The sequence below is a fragment of the Penicillium canescens genome (genome assembly GCF_028828765.1).
Source record: "Penicillium canescens strain IBT 15451 chromosome Unknown utg000004l_segment0_segment0, whole genome shotgun sequence".
Lineage (NCBI taxonomy): Eukaryota > Fungi > Ascomycota > Eurotiomycetes > Eurotiales > Aspergillaceae > Penicillium > Penicillium canescens.
The window spans coordinates 1,818,489-1,838,543 of NW_026703966.1; the positions used below are offsets into that span (position 1 = coordinate 1,818,489).

The window sequence follows — 20,055 nt, forward strand, 5'->3', positions numbered from 1 at the left end:
AAGCACTCCCATGGACACCATTGTATCCAATCTACCAATGGCAATGGGATCCGATGAACAGCAAGTCCTACACCCCTTTTTCCGACAAGGTCAGCATACGCTCTGTGACTACAAACTCAAACCAACTTACACAATCTAGAATTTGGACTATCCGTCAAATCTACACCTTCCAATGACCTGCCTTCGTCGACGAATACCCATACGAACGAGGCCACATCTATAAGCAACCAGAGCTCAGCATGTGACCAGGGGCCGCAGAACTTTACGGAACGCAATAACAATTCTTCACAACTCGTCACCGAATCCTCTACCAGTACCGAGGAAGATCCCAACGAGAGTCGGAGGAAGAGACGAAAAACCGACAAAAGCCAACCTGCAGAACCCACGGCCATCTCCAATGCAGGCCTTTCGGCATGGCTCGGCAATGGCCCTCCTATTCCTATAGTAACACCCGCCGAGACTTCTCTGGACAATTTGCCTACATCTCAGACTCAACCTCCGCTGGCAGAGGCCCGGATTTCTGCAGATGCTCCCGCAGTTTCGACGTCTACGGAACATAACAAAGCAGAAGAGCGAACCGGAAGGTCATCGGCGAGGCAGAAGACCCTCAAACTTAATTCGAAGGGGAAGTTTCTTTCATCGCCTCCCTCGAGTCCTCCTCGAGAGACGAAGAAGAGGGCGACGGGAAAGCGAGGAAGGCCACCAAAAGACCGCACCAAACTAGTAATCATTAAGTACAGGGTTGATCCAAAGATCAAAACTGGAGAAATTATCGATAGCATCCTAAGTGGAAACTCAGTTCATCGTCCTCCGGTCCCCGTTGCCAAACCTACTTTGCCGACACGCAAGCCAGCAACGATAAAATCCTCGAAACCCACCCATCCATTCTTCACAAAGAAGCTGGCACCAAAGACCGATGCCCAGAACGTGGCCGAGTCGAAACAAGAACCTCAAGATGGAAGTTCCAGAACACAGTCAGATCAAACAGCAACTGGGACTACAGAAAACAAGCGACGAGTAGCCGGTTCGATGCCTTCCTTCTCTACGTTTGCTCGCCGTGTGTCCAAATTTCCTGAACTACTCGATCCTTTATGGCCCCCACAAGATTTTGTGCACGTTAGGGACGTTTGCCCGCCGACGAATATGATGGGCACAGCGTGGCAGACTGCGAACGATCGAAAGAAATCGAAGATTGCCGCAATTTCAATCAGAGACGAGGAAAACGTGTTGCTCACTGGGACTGCCGAGGCAAGAAGGACCGCAAGGCAATTTGGACACCCCCAAGACGCCATCGTCTCTCTTCGACATCCCATTCGACATGTTGCAAGCAATCAGATCCTGCATACGGCAATGGAAAAGCAGATGTCTTGGTCCTCGCCAAACCCTCGTTTCCCTTGGAACGCTTCCAGTCCACCTCTCGCCAAAATTGGGACCTCCTTACTCTCTTCAGTCTCGGCATTCGATTGTGGAAAATACGAGACCCAGCTTTGGACACATAAGTACGCCCCTAAAGCGGCAGAGGAAGTCCTCCAGCTCGGCCGTGAACCACAGATGCTTCGAGATTGGCTACGCCATCTCACCATCACGGCGGTAGACACAGGAAAGCCACCAAAAGACACCACCAAATCTAAGAACAAACGCGACAAAAAGCGAAAGAACCGACAAAAAGCCGATAAACTTGATGGATTCATCGTGTCGAGCGAGGAAGAAGCCTCAGAGATGGACAATCTATCTGGCTCAGACGATGAGCTATCTGGAGGTATAACTACCTCGGCGCAGCGGACAGTGGTTAGATCGGGTGACATGGCTGCAGCCGAGAAAATCCAAATGACCAACGCAATTCTCCTCAGTGGACCTGCCGGTTGCGGTAAAACTGCTTCCGTCTATGCTGTTGCAAAAGAGCTTGGTTTCGAGGTTTTTGAGATCAACCCGGGAAGCCGTCGGAGTGCCCGTGATATGTTAGAACGAGTGGGGGACATGACACAAAATCATCTGGTCCATCTCCTCAACGAATCTGAAAATCTGGCAGAAAGCGTCAAGGATGACGGGAAGCAGAACAAGTTGATGAGCTTTTTCAGGGGCCCATCGAAACCCAAACAACCTGATACCCAACCCGAACCCAGCCTGAAACCGGAGGCAGATCCCAAACGCCCACGGCAACAGAAACAATCGTTAATCCTGCTCGAAGAAGCGGATCTGCTCTTCGAAGAAGATCGACAATTCTGGACCGGAGTCCTCACTCTCATTGCCCAATCGCGACGACCAATTATCATCACCTGCAATGATGAGAGCTTGATTCCTACCCAGGACATGTCGCTGCATGCCATACTACGCTATCAAAAGGCTCCTCAGGATTTCAGTGTAGATTACTTGCTTCTAATTGCCGCCAGCGAGGGGCACATTCTCAAGCGAGAGGCCGTCACCCGCCTTTACCAGGGCAGTGGAATGGATCTTCGAAGGTCTTTGATGGACCTGAATTTCTGGTGTCAAATGGGTGTTGGCAGTGACAAGGCAGGCCTGGATTGGCTTCTCCCTGCATGGCCACCCGCATCCAACGTTGACTATAACGGGGACCGAGTTCGTGTTCTCAGCTTGAATACTTACGAACGGTTCATGGGATGGTTCAACCGCGATTTACTTCTAAGTCGAGATTCATTGGAGAAGGAAGCAGAAATAAATCGAAACACCTTTCACTGGTGGGATTTGGGACTTCAAGAATCCGAAGACATGGGTGGCAGAAGTGAAGTTGAACTTATGCCACCTAATCAATTTCAGTCGAGTTCTAAGACTGCGCAACTTGAAATGCTGTACCGTGAAGCCGATTACTACGATATGAGAAGTTCACTGGATATCCTTTGCTCTAGCTGCTCGATTGACATGCACAACGTAAGTGGGATTCACACCTTCGCAGACACACCCGCTAACATCAACCAGGATGGCATTGATATCTCCGCACCACCTCTTCCCGAAGGTTACCGATCTAACTTCCTCGACGCATACCCACTCCTCCAATCTGACCTGCGAATCGAACATTCGTCTCTCAGTGAAGCTGTCAGCACCACGTTCGATGCCTTGCTAAGCCAAACCTTCCGTCCAGCCACCAACACAGACCTGGAATCATCATACGCGAATCGAATCTTGAGCAAGATCGTCCGCTCTGGAAATCCCCAACAAACCCCACCATCTACCCTACCCCAATTTCAGCGCATTTTCGAACCAGTCATGCGCGCCAATTATTCCATGCCTACCCCAACCGCTCGACACGCCCCATCCTTTGAGAATGGACTTGCAGCCATCACAGAAGATCTTGCTCCATACATCCGAGGAATCATGGTCTTTGACGGGCGCCTACACCAATACCGCCAGAAGCTGTACGAGCTCACAGTGCAACAACAAAGCGGCGAGAAGCGATCACGAACCACACGAGCCAGCCGCGCAGCCCTCGAAGGAGGCGACAAAGCCTCCACGCGCAAGGAGAGATGGTTCGCCAACGACATGCCCTATTACCAAGTCCAAGCCACGGCGGGACCGGACTGGCAACATGTTCTGTATCAGATGGGGTACTTCCATGTCCAGCCTATGATCGAACCGACTGCGGAGATCAACGAGCCAGTATCTATCAACCAGATCATTGAGAACGTCGAGTGATGGCAACGACCATATGTATTATATATGAAAACGACTTCAAGATAAACGTCCAATCTACACATTCTAGAGCACACAACACTTCCGGTGTAGTTTTTGAATCCATGCCAACATGTAAACCACCCCAATTCCAGGATATGGTATTTCCATCAGACGAGCGACTCTTGTATTATGGCCTAGATCACTCAAAGTCATAATAATACATAGAAAAAAAAAAGAGACAGCCATTGTGGCTACAGTACGCCCATGAAAGAAAGCCCAGCGACAAGAACACGAACTCCCTAGCTCCCGACCCGCAGGAACCTAAGCGAACAAGTCAACAATCATACAAAAGCCACAAGCATTAATCCAAACTCACATTAAAGAACCCAAACCCAGTCTATAAAAACTATGCAACAACTCTCGTAGTAGCAGTCGGCTTCGGCACCTCAGGCTCCTGAAACGAAGCCATATGATACCGCCCATAATCCTCCTGCTTGTAATCAAAGAACGACTCCCCAGAACTGCGGCGCGAGCTGGTTGGCGCACCACGCTGTCCTTGTCCCTGTGCTTGGCCCTGCCCGCCGAATCGCTGCTGCGCGTAGCGACCGTAGAAGCCTGAGGAGCGGTTGCGGTCTTCTAGGTCTTCGCGATCATCTCTGCGCTGGCGTTTGTAGTAGAGGACGACGAGGACGATTATTGCTGTGAGGAGGAGGCTGTGGTGGGATTAGTTTGCGGTTGGTAGCTGGAGGTGGTGTGTTTGTTGATAAGCTTACACTCCTGTTATCGCGGCTGGGACGCCGACTGTCAGCGCTCGGCTGGTTGGCTTTGTGCAGCTGGAGACTGTGTCGTCGCCATTGCACTCTCGGCGGAGGAGGGAGAGGAGTGTAGTCATTTTGTTAAAAGAGTGTGGTGGTCGAGGACCAATGAGTAACGAGTGACGAGTGACGAGTGCAGGGTGAAGGGTGAAAGAGTGAAGGGGAAGGGGGAAGAGTTCAAGGGAGCGTGGGGAAGGAGTTGGATAAACAACCCTTTGTTTCAGAGGGCCGCAGGGTGAAATTGGGGCGCAAGTTGTAGAGGCGCATCGGTTCTTATGGCTGTTTTGTGCGCAGTGCGTGCATTGGCGTTGAAAAGGGGGTGGCTTGCTGTTTTTGGAAATATGGGGTTACATTCTTTGGCCCCTCTCGAGTTTGATTAAATTTCTATATTGTTTAGTGTAAGTAAAGATTAACTTCAGTCTATGATTTGAGTCTATGGATCTATGGATGTACTTTGCAGCGATCTCCGTTTTGTTCAGGCACATTTCGGAGCCTATCATTGCTGTGATTGGCCATGATCGCAATTAAACGGTTCAAGTGGAAATTATTATGGAAACAAATTTCTTCCTCTGTTTACGACTAAGAAGAAGTTTAGGAAAAAAAAAATAGCTCACTGAATTACTAGAAATACCCCAAGCCTCCTACCGTTCCTTTGTGGGCTCTACATACCAGTTGCCCCGATAATACCAGAGAATGAGAAAGCATCTGAGGGCTATAGCAGATACTAGTAGTTCAACCGATCTATAAATTGAAATTATCTGCTCGAATTGACTTTGAAATACCCACCAAGGCTTAAAAAACAAGGCGTATGCGTATCTGGAAGTCTGTCAAATCAGGCGACAACAACATGAGACATGTCTCATCCTCTATTTATACAACCTAGTTTTTGCTGAGTGGAGAGAACGCTAGCATACAATCTATGCAAACACAGCAGATTTAACTATCCCCACACTTCCTAGCATCCAATCTAGACAAAGTATCACTCTTCGAAACTTCCTCACTCCACCGCTTCCGCGGATGCTCAAAAGTCGACAAAATCCGACCATAAGACATACCCCCAAGCTGGCCAATCGGCCGTAACTTCTCCAGATCAATATGACTAAAGTCGGCATCGGAAGTTCCATCCTTAACCCAGAACCGAGTAGCCTTGATCAATACCGTCGCAGCAAGACTCATGCCCGGCTTCTGATGATCCGTGAACTCCTTGATATCAATAACCTTGCCTTCAATATTGAACACCGATTCCGCGACACGGGCCGGTTTCACCGTGCTAGAGGGCGCCTCGTGTAGGCCTGAAACGTCCCATTCTGAGACGTCATATGGAGCATCAATGGATGTGGCATTGACTGCTTCAATCATGTTTTCGGAGACGGTGTTTATTACACATTCGCCTGTTTCTTTTAGGTTGCGATATGTATCTTTGACACGGCCTGGTCGAGATGAGAAGCCCACGATGAACATGGGTGGGTCATGGTCGATGACTTGGAAGTAACTGAATGGAGAGAGGTTCTTTTCACCCTTTGAGTTCACTGTACTCAAGAACCCGACTGGTCGTGGGACAATTCCAGAGACGAGTAGGCGGTAATTGTTGATCATTGGTCGATCTTGGGCGTAGGGATCGATTTCATGATGTTTTTGGGCTAGACTGTTTGGGGCTCCGTCCCCATAGTTCCAGTTTGGATTAGGCGACTTGGTTACTTCAATGGCTGCAGAATGGTTGAAGTCTGGACGGGCTGCTTGGATTTCATCGAAGTTGTCTGTGTCTTGTATGATTTTGTAGTTTTGTTGTGCTGCAACAGTTTCACTCTCTGATGCCACAGCTGCAGAGGAGGCCACCCGCAATTGGTTCAGTGAGTGGGATCGAAGGCGAGAAGCAAAGATGGTTGTAGATTTCCACGCACTGGGACGAAGTTAGTAATTGGTCATATGAATTACGTTCACTGAGGTTGACACACTTGCTGGACAGGCGTCCAATTGTTTTGACACTAGTCATCTTGGATAAAAAGTAAGCTGTTATCTTGAAGATTTTATTCTCAAGATTGCTATAACTTAATTGATATAATTGATATAATTTATGATTACAAATGTCCAACAGAAAAAAATGTCGGGAGCGACATCCGATATTCGGGCCCGCTTGCCGAGATATCAAGATAAGCCTTGGAGGGGTCGAGGGGTAAGCAATTGTATCTTCATCTTCAATTGCATCTGTCCAAAAATGTTTAAACAAGGTACGAGTCTCGCTTTAAGTCTAGCAAAGGCCTCGGTGCCCGCTATGTCCCCAAATCTCCCCTTGAGAACTCGCGGGTTCTCATCTAAGGGGCCTAAGACCTTGGTGACGAGCGTGCAAACAAACGAAGCATACGCACGTAAGTTTTGGCACTGGATCTACCAATATATAAAACTAACATCAAATATAGCCTTTGCCCATTATGTATGCACCTCTGAGTGAACAGAAGGAACAGACCCAGTACCTGGCACTAATAACTCCGATATAGTCTCAAGCAATTAAAGCCGCCGGTCAAGTCTGGCTGTCCGGCCAGATACCAGCTGATGCCGAAGGCAACTTGGTTAAAGGATCTATGGCAGAACAGACGGAAACTATCATAAAGAATACCGAAGCTATTCTGAAAGCATCTGGGACCGGGTTAGAACGAGTTGTCAAAGTAGTGGTGAGTCAAGACAATAGCGGAACCTGTTATCCACTCAGCCTTAACATTCAAACAGGTATACGTCAAAGATGCGGATGTTATGCCTGAGTTTGCATCGGTGTATGATGCCGCATTCCCGCATCGACCTGCTCGTTCTATGGTGGAGGTGTCGAAGTTGCCTGCGGGGGTGGATATCCAAGTGGACTTCATTGCTGTTGTATAATGACATCATAGAACGTAAGTTATTTCTAATAATGAGGATAGATTGTCAATCTGTTTCAGCTGTATAGAGTATGAGTTGCATGTTCGGGAACTTGACAAGAAGCCAAATAGCCGCAGCCTGGAATAACGTCCCGACTTTCTTTTATCGCCGAATCAAACAGAAGACATTTATAGTGCTCCAATATATGCTCCAATATAAGAAGACTTTTAGTGTATCAAAAATTTTCAAAATGGCACTGCGTTGGTCTTCACTCGCCGGCCCCTGGTCGACAAGCAGACAAAGATATGCCCAAAGGAGTCGGCTCCACGTTCCATCTATTCACTCGTTCACATTCAACGGTCTTAAAACTTGCCACTCAAGTAGCGTTGAATTATTACCCCGTCTCTTCAGCACTTCCTCGCGCCAGTATGACTCCAGAATCGTTGTGCGCGTCCCCCCGATGGCAGAGTCAATCACAGAAGGAACTCTAAACCAGTTCAACAAGCTGGTTGGCGACTTCATCGAGCTGGATGGAGAGCTCGCCACAATTGAGACGGATAAGATTAATGTTTCGGTGAACGCACCGCAACCAGGAGTTATCAAGCAATTGCTTGTGGGCGAAGGAGATGTTGTCACTATCGACCAAGAAATTGCGGAGATTGAAGCTGGCGAACAAGTTACAACCCAATCTGAGAAGAGCAAATGGCCAGCTTCGAGGGTCCAGGATAAGCCTAAATCAAAGCAACAGCCTACAAGCACAGTGCAAGCGCCTGCTCATGAAGCCGAAAAGCCATCCAAGCACGAAGAGAGCCCAAAAAAAGCACCGGCAACTACTCCAATTACGCCACCAGCTGCTGGACAGCCCCAAGCCTGGGGATTCAGACCGAGTTGCGCAGAGGAGAAGGCAAGTTTCTGGGGTAAGCTTCCCAGGATTAACAACTGACATCAATTTCTTTTTAGGTCAAAATGACCCGAATCCGACAACGCACCGCTCAACGCCTCAAAGAATCCCAAAAAACAGCCGCCTTCTTAACAACATTCAACGAAGTTGACATGTCACGATTAATAAGTTTCAGAAAGAAGAATAAGGATGCAGCGTTGGAAAAACACGGTGTTAAACTGGGCTACATGGGCCCAATGGCACGTGCCTCCGCACTAGCACTCAAAGAAATCCCAGCCATCAACGCATCAATTGAAGGCGAGGATACGATTGTGTACCGTGACTATGTGGATCTCAGTGTTGCAGCGGCTATCCCGAAGGGCCTTGTTACACCTGTACTGCGGAACACTGAGTCTAGGAGTATTTTGGAGATTGAGAAGGGGATTGCAGAGCTGGTTAAGAAGGTATCTATTATACACATTCTCTATTCTGTCGATTAACGCGATACTACCATTTGGCTTTATATAGGCTCGGGATGGAAAGCTTACTATGGGCGATATGACCGGTGGTAGCTTCACGATCAGTAACAGTGGGCTTTGGGGATCACTGTTTGGAACTCCTATAATCAATGTCCCTCAGACGGCTGTGTTGGGAACCTACGGTATTCAGGATCGACCTGTGGCTATCAATGGACAGGTTAAAGTTCGACCGGTGAGTATTATTCAAAGTCCTTTCATTAGTTGTTTTCGTCTAATCATATTGCCTACATCAGATGATGTACATTGCTCTCACTTACGATCACCGCCTTGTTGATGGGAGGGAAGCAGTCACGTTCTTGACTCTGATCAAGAAGTACTTGGAGGAGCCGGAGACTATACTACTTTCGTTGTAGATGGACGATAGTTTATTTGGATAATAACCTCACCACTGAGATTCTGCGTTCTTTCATTGCGTGATTCGTGGTCTCGTAGTTCAATTATGATAAACAGTTTTTTTACGTTCTTGTAATCATACAGCGTTATTTAACTCGACGATAAACACAGTAGGAAGATAAATTACTACAAGCTAGTGGTAGATTAATATACTACGCATCCTTGATATGTCGGAACCACCCTCCGACTTCGTTCGGCTACTTGGCGGTTATATGGCGAAACTGAATTATACCGAACGATAACTCCATAAAATATGAGTGGGCTTGCGTTGCGGAGAACCGGGTCCGCCGTTCTATTTCAGACTCGTCGAATCAATGAATGTTGAAGCACACAACATTTTGTACTCTGCTAGAAATCGCCACTACGATTTTACACTTGTCCCAGTTTTCAGAAGTTGTTCCAATGTATAGGAGCACATGATTCAAAATCGATTTTCTACCATGCTTTCATTGAGAGCTTCGCTCCATCGGAGTGCCAACCGCCTAAGTGCAGGTCATTCAAAGCAGGCATTCCACGGCTACATTCTGAAGCCACACCAGCAACATTATGCTCGAGCTCGCCGACAATGTGTAAGAACCTTGTCTCTCAATTTCTGTCATAGCCCAAAAGTGAAGCTAACTAGGAAGCCTCAGCTACATACAGATAGCTTTCTCCAGGGAAATACCACGGAATATCTGGACGACATGTATGTAGCATGGCGTGAAGATCCCTCTTCAGTCGATGCTTCATGGAAAACATATTTCGAAGCAATTGAAAACGGGAAACAGCCCCCAGACCATATCTTCTATCCATCAGAAGAAGCAATTTTCGGACGGGGCTCGGGGCAATCGTCGATGCTTCCAGGCTTGAATATCGCGACCCAGGCACCATCCACGCCATCGCCGCCATCACCGCCATTGCCATCGAATGACGACCAAGCGAAAATACAACGATTGATTCGTGCCTTTCAGGACTATGGGCATTTGAAAGCAAAGACAAATCCTTTGGATCTCCCAGGAAAGCGACCTATGCCACCACCAGAGCTTCAGCTAAACTTCTATGGCTTTACTGAGTCAGATCTAGATCGGGGGTTTGCACTTGGCCCTGAGATCCTTCCTCATTTTGTCACAAAGGAAGGGCAGTCTATGACTCTTCGCGAAGTTATTAAAGCATGCGAAACTGTCTACTGCGGCTCGATTGGAGCCGAGTATTCGTACCTCCCTTCCCGAGAAGCACGTGAATGGGTTCGTCTGGCCATTGAATGTCCTGAGCCATATCGATTCTCGACGGAAGAGAGAAAGAGAATTCTCGACCGGTTAGTCTGGTCGACGTATTTTGAGAAATTTCTTGCAGCCAAGTTCCCGACAGCGAAACGGTTCGGGCTTGAGGGCGCCGAGAGTCAACTCCCCGCTGTTAAAGCAATTATAGACGCCAGCGCCGATTATGGAGTAAAGAATATCATCTTCCCGTGTTGTCACCGTGGAAAACTCAATATCTTGAGCAATCTCACCCGCAAGCCCAATGAACTGCTGTATAGCGAATTTTCGGGCGAATCGACTGCCCCAAATGGCATCTCAGGAGATGTCAAATACCACCTGGGAATGAATTACGAGCGGGAAACACCTTCCGGCAAAAAAGTCAATATCTCCATCCTGCCAAATCCATCTCATTTGGAAGCTCAGAATCCCCTTGCCCAAGGAATGGCGCGAGCTGTGCAGCAACAGAATGGCGAGGATCGGAAATCGACCATGGTCTTCAACAGCCACACCGATGCCTCATTCTCTGGACAAGGTGTAATTTATGAGACGCTAGGGCTCTCTGGCTTGAAGTCGTATAAGACTGGTGGAACCATTCACCTTATCATCAACAATCAAGTCGGTTTCACTACAGAGCCCGAGTCTGCGCGTACGTCGTTTTATGTATCTGACATTGCCAAAAGCATCAACGCGCCTGTTTTTCATGTCAATGCAGATGATGTCGAAGCTGTCGTGTTTGTTTCAAAGCTGGCAGCTGAGTATCGTGCCAAGTTTGGTAAGGACTGTTGGATCGATATGATCTGCTACCGGAAGAATGGTCATAATGAGATGGATCAGTCTTCCTTCACTCAGCCGTTGATGTATGAGAAAATCCTGAACAAGACTACCCACTTGGAGCTCTATACGGGAAAGCTCCTCAAGGAAGGAGTTGTTACTCAGGAAGAGATTGAAAAAATGAAAGGTGATGTGTGGAGCAAGATGAACGAGAGCCTTGCGAAAAGTAAGGATGCCCAGCGTCTTGATCGAGAGTATATCACTGCCCCATGGGTAGATATGAAGCGTCCAGAAGAGATTTCTCGAGAAGTCTACCCTGCCGAGCTGACAGCAATCACTGCCGATGTTGTTAGCGCCCTCGCAAACAAGATGGGTGTCCCCGGGGAACCATTCACGGTGCACAAAAATCTTAGTAGAATCCTTCAAAGGCGACAGGAAACTTTGACACAAGGCAAGGAAATTGACTGGGCAACGGCAGAGGCTCTTGTAATGGGCAGTCTGTGTCTAGAAGGCCACCATGTTCGTGTTTCTGGCCAAGATGTTGAGCGTGGCACCTTTTCTCAGCGCCATGCAGTGCTACACGACCAAAAAACGGGGTCAAAACTCACTCCACTCGACTTACTCAGCCCCGACCAAGCCCGATTTACGATTGGAAACTCATCGCTGAGTGAATACGGTGTCATGGGATTCGATTACGGGTATTCCACTATGCATCCAAATGCGTTGGTGATGTGGGAAGCCCAGTTTGGCGATTTCGCAAACAACGCTCAGTGCGTGATTGATCAGTATATTTCATCTGCTGAGAACAAATGGCTGCTCAGATCTGGCTTGGTATTATCACTGCCTCATGGGTATGATGGACAAGGCTCTGAGCACTCCTCGGCTCGCATGGAGCGATTTCTGCAGTTGTGCAATGAAGACGCCCGTTCCTTCCCCTTACCGGAAAAGCTGGAGAGACAGCATCAGGATGCCAACATGCAAATTGTGTATATGACCACTCCTGCCAACCTGTTCCATGTTCTTCGAAGACAACTTCATCGCAAGTTCAGAAAACGTAAGTATTATCTGAAATCCCCCAAGATCAAAAGAAATATTGCTCACCAGAATTCTCTACAGCTCTTGTGATCTTCTTCTCGAAATCACTCCTTCGCCACCCCATGGCAAGATCAAACCTCGAAGACTTCATCGGAGACTCCGGCTTCAAGCCAATGATTGCCGACCCAGCCCACGGAAAAGCGATCGCCATGCCCGCTGATATCAAACGAGTAATCTACTGCTCTGGTCAGGTCTACGTGACACTAGAGAAGTTCCGCGAGGCCCACAAGATCACAGACACTGCCATTACACGCATTGAGCAGCTTCATCCTTTCCCTTGGCAGCAAGTAAAGGATAATCTGGCCAAATATCCCAACGCCTCGGATATAGTCTGGTGCCAAGAGGAGTCTCTCAATGATGGTCCCTGGGCGTTTGCTAGGACCCGACTAGAAACTATCTTTGATACAACCGAGAAACACCGGGGTCGTCGGTTGCGCTTTGCGGGGCGGGAGGCTACAGCTAGTGTGGCTACCGGATTCATGAAGCAGCACATCGCGCAGGAAGCTGCTTTGTTGAACGACGCTTTTCAATTGAACTAAATAAAGTTGAAGATATTCAGTTGAAGGAAATTTTGGAAATCAACTATTCTGTACATTGGATGCCTTTTCGGGCTCACGAATCACAAGTAGGGAAGTTGCATGGGAAAATTGCATAATATAGTTTCAGGAACACGCTCTTCGAATTACAATTGGAAAGAAAAGTTAATATATGTAAGTGTTTAGATGCACATGAAACTGAAGCAATAGCTACCATCTAACTCAATTGCAGAAATTAAGTAAAGGAACACAGGAAAACAGTCCAGTCATGAACAGAAAATAGTGCCGTCTGCCTGTTTCGCGTTACCAGGAAAATCCCGACCACCGGAAAGAGGAAAGCCAGCAATCTATATGCTGATCATAGCTATTTCAGGCAAATGAGGAGAGAAGAAAGGGGAAGAAGAGAGGATCGTGCACTGCTAAAGGCACTCGCCAATGGAGAAATTTGACGAGGTTTATCCTCTCCATCCTTTGGCGATGATAATTCCATGTGACGTAATGAGGGGAATGATATAAACGGAACCCGAGATCGCACACCGATAACACCTATCAGAATCTTCTAATTCAACGTTGTTTATGCCGGCCGCTTGTCCGAAGCGACCTTAGACCACAGCCGGGAAGCTCTACCGTACCATCAATAACTCCCTATCTCCGATTGACTGGTAAAATGATAACGTGGAATAAATAAGTTTGATTCCAGGTTGTTCGCTTGGTGAGTAGTTGCTTCGTACACTATATATGTATCCTGTTGTGATGGTATCAACTATATCTCGATAGTGGACTCAACAAGAAAACTACCAATTGAAATATTACAATTGACTAACAGAATACTGCCTTCATTGCCACTCTACCATGCTCCATGCTGTCAAGTGTCGGAGCTACATCCGCACTTGTATCTATGAGAGAGGGGACAGACGCCGACGGGATGAACCTGAGGTATGTTGCGGGGAAAGTGGACTATGTTGCTTTTATTACGTATCATAAATGGACTGTATCTTGTGGTAAAAGGCTATGAATGACTTATCCTGTAGAGGATTTGGTCCCTATATTTGCCGTGGCGTTTTGCTGCATTCCTGAGTGATATCGCGTCTTTAACCCCTTGATTGATATCATTCGGACTTTTTCTCGAACCTTTCTCGAAATATTATATGCTAGGTTACCTTTATTCCCACAATTGAATTCAATATCAGCGTGAATACAATGGACACATCTCGTCAACCTGAGTGGGATTCGGTCGATGCAGAGGCTGGGCCAGCCGATCAGAATCTCCATGACGATATGAAAAAGGAAGACATATACGGAGGCATTGATAATGATCCTTTCGGCAATGAAGAGATGGCAGAGGTGAAGTATCGAACAATGAAGTGGTGGTAAGTGTTCTAGCAGTCTGGAATATTGACGCTTGTATCTCACGAAGACAATGTTAACAGGCACTGTGGAATGCGTGAGATTACCCAAGCTATCGAAAATTATAATCTTCAGTCTGATATGGTTCACAGTGATGATTGCCGAGAACATCTCTCTGGGGATATTGTCTCTGCCCTCTGCAGTGGCGACACTAGGAATGGCACCGTAGGTATGCCCCATTGAGCCGAAGACCCACTCTAACTTTGAATGTATAGAGCGGCCATTATCCTTCTTTTCATGTCTGGCCTATCATGGTATACCGGTTATGTGATAGGTCAATTCAAAATACGGCACCCGCATGTTCACAGCATGGGCGATGCAGGCGAAATCCTGATGGGTCGAATTGGGCGTGAAGTCCTTGGTATCGGCCAGTTGCTTCTACTAATATTCCTTATGTCAAGTCATCTCTTGACCTTTACTATTCTCATGAATACTCTTACAGGCCATGGGACTTGTACTACTGTCTTTGGCGTCGTCGGAGTAATTGTCTGCTTCCTTGGCGCTCTCCCACGAACTATGGAGAAGGTCTATTGGATGTCAGTTGCATGTAAGTCTGACTCCTTGTTTATCATATGCTAAAGACTACTCTAATTCGATCACTCATAGCTTTTGTAAGTATCTTCGTTGCAACTCTGGTTACCATGGTCTCTATTGACGTGGAGGCCAACGGACCTATCCAAACCGAGACCGTTCGAGAGGTCAGCTTTTACAAAGGGTTTCTGGCAGTGACAAATATCATCTTCGCCTTTGGTATGTCGCCTATACTCAAATACACTCCGTTATTACTAACATATGTTACAGTCGCGCATGTCACATTTTTCGGCTTTGTCTCAGAGACACAAGATCCAAAAACCTTCCCAAAGTCACTCGCGATGCTCCAGGTTGTCGATACCATAATGTATCTCGTTAGCGCGCTGGTCATCTACCGGTTTGCAGGTCCCGATGTCAAATCCCCGGCTCTATCATCTGCAGGTCCATTGATGAAGAAAATCTGTTATGGCCTCGCTATTCCCACCGTTATTATTGCTGGTGTTATCTCTGGGCATGTTGCATCCAAGTATATCTATGTTCGAGTCTTTCGGGGTTCAGATCATATGCATCAACGTAGCTTCCTATCTATCGGGTCATGGATTGGGATTGGACTGGCGGTCTGGGTTGTTGCTTGGGTCATTGCCGAGTCTATTCCGGTTTTCAATGATCTTTTGAGTCTTATCGTATGATTTCGTCCCTTGATTTGCTTCCTGGTGATCTAGCTGACATTATTTCTACAGAGTTCTCTCTTCGGAAGTGTTTTCAGCTGTAAGTTTCCTCCCCTACATCAGAGGCTTCATAGTCAGCTACTGACAGGGTTGGTAAGACGGGCTTCCTGCCACCTTTTGGCTTCACATGAACCGAGGGAAATTCTTCTCGACTCTTTCAAAGAGCATCTTGACTGCGTGCAACATCGTTATAATTGGTATTGCATTTTCGATGGTAGGCTGATACTTTGATCGGATTTTGAACCATTTAACTAATTTTTGTCGTACACAGTGTGGGATGGGGTTGTATGTATCTGGAAGATCAATCAACGAAGGCTCGGATAGCGGTTCATGGTCATGTGCCAACAATGCATGATATGAAACTTGGATTGATAACAGACATTAGGAACATCATGGAATTGCTTGTCTTGGGAAATTGAATTAAAATGATTTATATGCTCGTATGTGATGGGCTATTTGGGGGGGGGGGGGGGGGGTTTTTTCTTTGAAATTGTTTGTTTTTGACATGTAAATCGTAATTTTGGCATAAAAGAAAGCTCGTTCCATCAATAAATAATTTAACAACAGTTTCAGAGTAGATGGTATTAGATCTGAACCGATTGCATAATACTGTCCACATCCAACTGATCCGCAAGATCAAGCAACTCTCGTGGTGGAAGGCTGACCGAGGAATTGAGTGCAAGCATATCCCACTCGAACTCATCCTGGTCGAACGTGTAAGTCTCTTCATTATTGTCACTGCCGTCACCCAGACTGGCTGCAGGCAAGGAGTGGTTAGTCAACCGTGGTGTCAAAGGTGCCAATATTTGCTCCAGCTGTCTCAATTCTAGTCGTCGAAGTGGCGCAGCTAGATTGCCCTTTGCAATGAGTTTATCTAGTACGCATTCCAAGTTGTCACACCACGAGTCGTTAGATATAAGCGATGGGGCAATCGCGCGGATCAAATATAAAACAAACGCAGAAGATGAGGCATCTTCGATTTGGAATGGTAAGAATGCATCTACGACCGTTAGCAAATCTCCCTTTGGGGAGGTGCACTGGGTGCAGCATACCCATCAAGTCGTCATCCGCCAGTGTACGGAGCGTTTGTAGAAGTGTTTGAGCGGATTCGGCGCAGCATTGTAAAAGAGACGCAACAGGCGGTGCTAAAGAAATAATTTGGGATGTTTGTCTTTCTGTTCGCTCTATGTGCATGTGCAATGCGCACATCACCAAGGGTCGAGTTGTAAGGACCACACACTACTAGTATGAGCTTTGATCCGCTCAAGTACTGTTGGAAGGACTCACATGGTGATGCGCTAGCATTAATCGTATTGCCATCTTTGAAGCACGGCTTATTAATCCGTGGAATTGGGTATTTAAAAATGCCGTGAGATCATGCGACAGTTCTGCCATGCTGTGAAGAATGGACTGTGTACTCCGAACGAGAGTATCATCGTATTCGTTGCCTACTCCGTAGACAGCTAAACTCCAAGTCAGTATTAGACTCATGTGGTATGGATTCACAAAACTTACTTGTCAAGATTCGAGCCATAAGACGCGAAAGTCGAACATGTAACGTCAAGTTGATATGTTCCACTGAATCTTCCATCTCTGCTGGTAATTTCACTGTAATGTCTTCATCACGAATAGAGCTCGGGGCACCAATTAGGGCAGAGAATTCTCTATCTAACATATAAACCACCCAGAATATTGTTCTGCACCTTTGAGAGAGTTCGGGTCCACATATTTCCTCTGGTACATGCCTATGTATACCCTCGATAATGCAACCACGCAAGGCTTGTCCAATCTATTCCATTATCAGATAAATATTTGAGCTGAGCGGTTTGGTTACTCACATGTTGAAAAGCTGCTCTTCTCATATCTATTGATTGAAGATATACTGCACCCAGACTAAGTGCCTGGATACAGGCCAGTGGATCTTCGTCTATGCCTGACAGATCTGGTAAGAGAGCCATAGCCCGTGAGGCATATTGATGACCAGGTGGCGTTCCGGAAGAGTTTTTCTGCGTCAGGAATGCCTTTCCAAAGGCCAGCACAAGGAGATATTGACAATACCAAGGCCTAGCAGAGGCAGCCTTGGCTGCTGGGTCTTTATAAAATTCATGTAGCTCTCGTAGATAAGCTGGTTCGTCAATCATAAAAGACAGAAATCCGAAATAGAATTTGACTGTGTTAAACAAAAAGAGGGCGTAGTCCAACGGAGGCAGGTTGGTGACATCGGGTACTTCGTCTGGGGGGAATGGCCGCCAATGCAACCTGAATGCAGTTCCATCAATATGGAAAGGATCAGACTGGAAGTTTGCCTCGGGAACCTTTCGTCCTATGAGAGCGAGGACTCGACGACAAAAGGACCATGACGATGTCGGCCCCATATACCCTTCAAATCCGCATTAGCAAGGGATCAGACGACACAATAGAATGCACACTCACAGAAACGGCCATCTGGTGTCTGTGCAAAGGATGGATCTCTGTCGACTAGCGGGTTACGTGAAAATCGGGATCCTTGAATATCATGCTCAGCTTCAGGGTCTTCATGTTCCCTGCGAACGGTCTCTGGAGTGTGTAGAGCGGCACCCAAGGCTAAAGTAAATGACGATTAGTACTGAAGGTTACTAGATAAAGCTGGGTCTCTTGGCATACCATTAGGGTTAGCTCTCCATCGAGTATCTTCTTGGTTTTCTAGCAATGCGTGGGGAGTGGAGGGAACATCGACATTGTCATCACCAGTAAATAGGGCATCACGCAAGGCATTAACTCCTAAGTTTCCATGCCGTACGGATGTTCCGCTTCTGGAAATCTGCTCTTCGAGCTCTCGCAAGTATCTGCAATGCGTCAGCATAGAAAGGCCGGCAAATTTCTACTACTTACCGTTCCGACACCGAGACCCGCACCTCCTCCACTGGAAAGTGGCAGTGCTTCTTCTTACGGGCACACCTAGTACAAGGACTCGAGCCCGAGCACTTGACTTTCATCGACCGACATCGCTCGCAGCTTGGAGAAGTTTAGCAGTTTGTTCTGCGTCAATTAGGGAACATATTACTCACGCTCTCTGGCACTTCTTCGCCTTGCCTTGGCTCGGTGTCACAGGCATGTCGGATTATATCACCGAATGTACAGAGGATGAAGACAGTATATTCCGGGCCTCTCTCCGATATGAAATGCGTGATGTAGTGCGGGGTCGAAAGTACAAAGTGATGCAAGTGAGGCTTATCAGTCGGGATGCCCTTCCGACTTTTCTTATCGAAGATATCAGTCACATGATTAGTACGACCCTAACTGATTTGGGTTTGATCTACTTGGCTTCGTGCATATTACAGGAGCTCAGGGCATAATATGACTGACTGTATTCATTGGGGTACATCGAGGTACTTCCACTAAATCCGGAGTTTATCCGACAATCCTTCGCCACAGCTCGCGCCGCAATGCGGTCATCATATGTTGTGTTCGCTCTACTGCACCACGATTCTCAATTGCTCGACGATGCAAATATCCCATACACTCGGCAACAGAGCCCCAGGTCATACATTTGAAAGCCTTGGGGACAGTCAAGTTTGCCGCAGTTAACTGTTCAAGTGCGCGTTCATAGTTCTGCACCAACTGACAGCTGAGCTCATCGGCCATTCCTTGAATCTGCCCACATTCCAGCATTATTGTCGGCTTGTTGGAGAGTAGGCGTTCCTGGTATGTAGAAATAGCCATCGCTGTACTGGCAGCGTTGTGGGTGGCAAGGAAGAGGGCAGCCTTTGGGAATGGAAGGGTATCGTTATCGGCAGGCATTCTTCGGCACAGCAGTGTGTCTGCAATGAGATTATATGACTGGTCCGTGTCTTTCTGGGTGTCATGGATGAGAGAACGTGTTTCATGCTCAATATACGCTCCTCGCACTAGCTTTATACCCAGCGTCCAACCCTCTTGGGCAGCCAGGGTAAGGTGGCGGTCGAGGTTTGCATTTGACCCTTTAAGGTAGGCTTGGATAGTATTGTAAACAATGGGGTTTTCTGCTTTATTGTGTTTCCGCATTGTCTCAAGAGCCCAGTCGTCAAGACCTTTCTGTAATACTTGCTGCTCGGCATCTAGCCAAAGACGAGAGCCCTGTTTCTCAGTCGCAATGCAGATCTCGTCCACAGCTTTGGCCATAGCCTCTGGCATTGGTTGACGTGCGGCCATCGCGTCAACGGCGACAGGGCCGGCACCAGTTAATCTAATAGAAATGAGTTAGTCGCTGCGCTTTACATAATATTGAAGAGTCATACTTCACAGCAAGGAAGTCACCTGGCCCAACCATGCGCAGTGTTTCCAATGTACCATTTTTCCATTCCTCCACCATCTCATAGCACCGATCGCTGTATTTTGCCGAGCCATACTCATCCACAGCAAGCTTTTCATTGTGATCTAGCACAATCTCTTTGGAATATCCCAAGATGACACCCTGATATCCAATTTTCTTGACATCCGCCACTGTCTTTGAGACTTCTTTGCTATTTGTACCAGCACAGAAATGATTGTATACTGTCCATCGAAGAAGCTTGTTCAAAGGGAGGTTTTTGTCTGGGTTCAACAATGTCGCTTTCGATGTTGAGAGGACTCTAATCAGGGCTAGTGCGGGTCGGAGGAACAATTTCGATGTCATCAAGGAAGTAAG

General features: G+C 47.2%; 10 protein-coding genes across 10 annotated transcripts; 6 read left to right on the top strand and 4 right to left on the bottom strand.

Annotated features, from left to right (window-relative positions):
• Window positions 1–10: 10 nt before the first annotated feature.
• N7446_006039 (uncharacterized protein) lies at window positions 11–3,648 on the top strand (the record flags this gene model as incomplete). The annotated part of the gene is made up of 3 exons (XM_058514787.1): window positions 11–89; window positions 140–2,886; window positions 2,935–3,648. 3 exons carry the CDS (start codon window positions 11–13, stop codon window positions 3,646–3,648), a joined length of 3,540 nt encoding a protein of 1,179 aa, XP_058371965.1.
• A 385-nt stretch (window positions 3,649–4,033) lies between these two features.
• On the bottom strand, window positions 4,034–4,519 carry N7446_006040 (uncharacterized protein; the record flags this gene model as incomplete). The annotated part of the gene is made up of 2 exons (XM_058514788.1): window positions 4,034–4,340; window positions 4,401–4,519. The coding sequence occupies 2 exons, from the start codon at window positions 4,517–4,519 to the stop codon at window positions 4,034–4,036; spliced, it is 426 nt and encodes a 141-aa protein (XP_058371966.1).
• Window positions 4,520–5,378: 859 nt separating this feature from the next.
• On the bottom strand, window positions 5,379–6,435 carry N7446_006041 (flavin reductase family protein; the record flags this gene model as incomplete). The annotated part of the gene is made up of 2 exons (XM_058514789.1): window positions 5,379–6,342; window positions 6,398–6,435. The coding sequence occupies 2 exons, from the start codon at window positions 6,433–6,435 to the stop codon at window positions 5,379–5,381; spliced, it is 1,002 nt and encodes a 333-aa protein (XP_058371967.1).
• A 279-nt stretch (window positions 6,436–6,714) lies between these two features.
• N7446_006042 (RidA family protein) lies at window positions 6,715–7,313 on the top strand (the record flags this gene model as incomplete). The annotated part of the gene is made up of 4 exons (XM_058514790.1): window positions 6,715–6,808; window positions 6,860–6,873; window positions 6,938–7,111; window positions 7,167–7,313. The coding sequence occupies 4 exons, from the start codon at window positions 6,715–6,717 to the stop codon at window positions 7,311–7,313; spliced, it is 429 nt and encodes a 142-aa protein (XP_058371968.1).
• A 229-nt stretch (window positions 7,314–7,542) lies between these two features.
• On the top strand, window positions 7,543–8,235 carry N7446_006043 (uncharacterized protein; the record flags this gene model as incomplete). Its single annotated transcript, XM_058514791.1, has 1 exon — window positions 7,543–8,235. One exon carries the CDS (start codon window positions 7,543–7,545, stop codon window positions 8,233–8,235), a length of 693 nt encoding a protein of 230 aa, XP_058371969.1.
• Window positions 8,236–8,258: 23 nt separating this feature from the next.
• On the top strand, window positions 8,259–9,064 carry N7446_006044 (uncharacterized protein; the record flags this gene model as incomplete). Its single annotated transcript, XM_058514792.1, has 3 exons — window positions 8,259–8,636; window positions 8,701–8,883; window positions 8,945–9,064. The coding sequence occupies 3 exons, from the start codon at window positions 8,259–8,261 to the stop codon at window positions 9,062–9,064; spliced, it is 681 nt and encodes a 226-aa protein (XP_058371970.1).
• A 480-nt stretch (window positions 9,065–9,544) lies between these two features.
• On the top strand, window positions 9,545–12,747 carry N7446_006045 (2-oxoglutarate dehydrogenase family protein; the record flags this gene model as incomplete). The annotated part of the gene is made up of 3 exons (XM_058514793.1): window positions 9,545–9,673; window positions 9,737–12,167; window positions 12,230–12,747. 3 exons carry the CDS (start codon window positions 9,545–9,547, stop codon window positions 12,745–12,747), a joined length of 3,078 nt encoding a protein of 1,025 aa, XP_058371971.1.
• Window positions 12,748–13,944: 1,197 nt separating this feature from the next.
• Window positions 13,945–15,765, top strand: N7446_006046 (uncharacterized protein; the record flags this gene model as incomplete). The annotated part of the gene is made up of 9 exons (XM_058514794.1): window positions 13,945–14,114; window positions 14,175–14,188; window positions 14,244–14,316; window positions 14,367–14,698; window positions 14,758–14,901; window positions 14,953–15,365; window positions 15,423–15,450; window positions 15,509–15,624; window positions 15,682–15,765. The coding sequence occupies 9 exons, from the start codon at window positions 13,945–13,947 to the stop codon at window positions 15,763–15,765; spliced, it is 1,374 nt and encodes a 457-aa protein (XP_058371972.1).
• Window positions 15,766–15,994: 229 nt separating this feature from the next.
• Window positions 15,995–18,504, bottom strand: N7446_006047 (Zn(II)2Cys6 transcription factor; the record flags this gene model as incomplete). Its single annotated transcript, XM_058514795.1, has 10 exons — window positions 15,995–16,410; window positions 16,463–16,649; window positions 16,698–16,873; window positions 16,926–17,078; window positions 17,166–17,199; window positions 17,249–17,790; window positions 17,844–17,993; window positions 18,054–18,235; window positions 18,282–18,404; window positions 18,458–18,504. 10 exons carry the CDS (start codon window positions 18,502–18,504, stop codon window positions 15,995–15,997), a joined length of 2,010 nt encoding a protein of 669 aa, XP_058371973.1.
• A 296-nt stretch (window positions 18,505–18,800) lies between these two features.
• N7446_006048 (putative proline oxidase Put1) lies at window positions 18,801–20,043 on the bottom strand (the record flags this gene model as incomplete). The annotated part of the gene is made up of 2 exons (XM_058514796.1): window positions 18,801–19,614; window positions 19,667–20,043. The coding sequence occupies 2 exons, from the start codon at window positions 20,041–20,043 to the stop codon at window positions 18,801–18,803; spliced, it is 1,191 nt and encodes a 396-aa protein (XP_058371974.1).
• Between the last annotated feature and the right edge of the window lie 12 nt (window positions 20,044–20,055).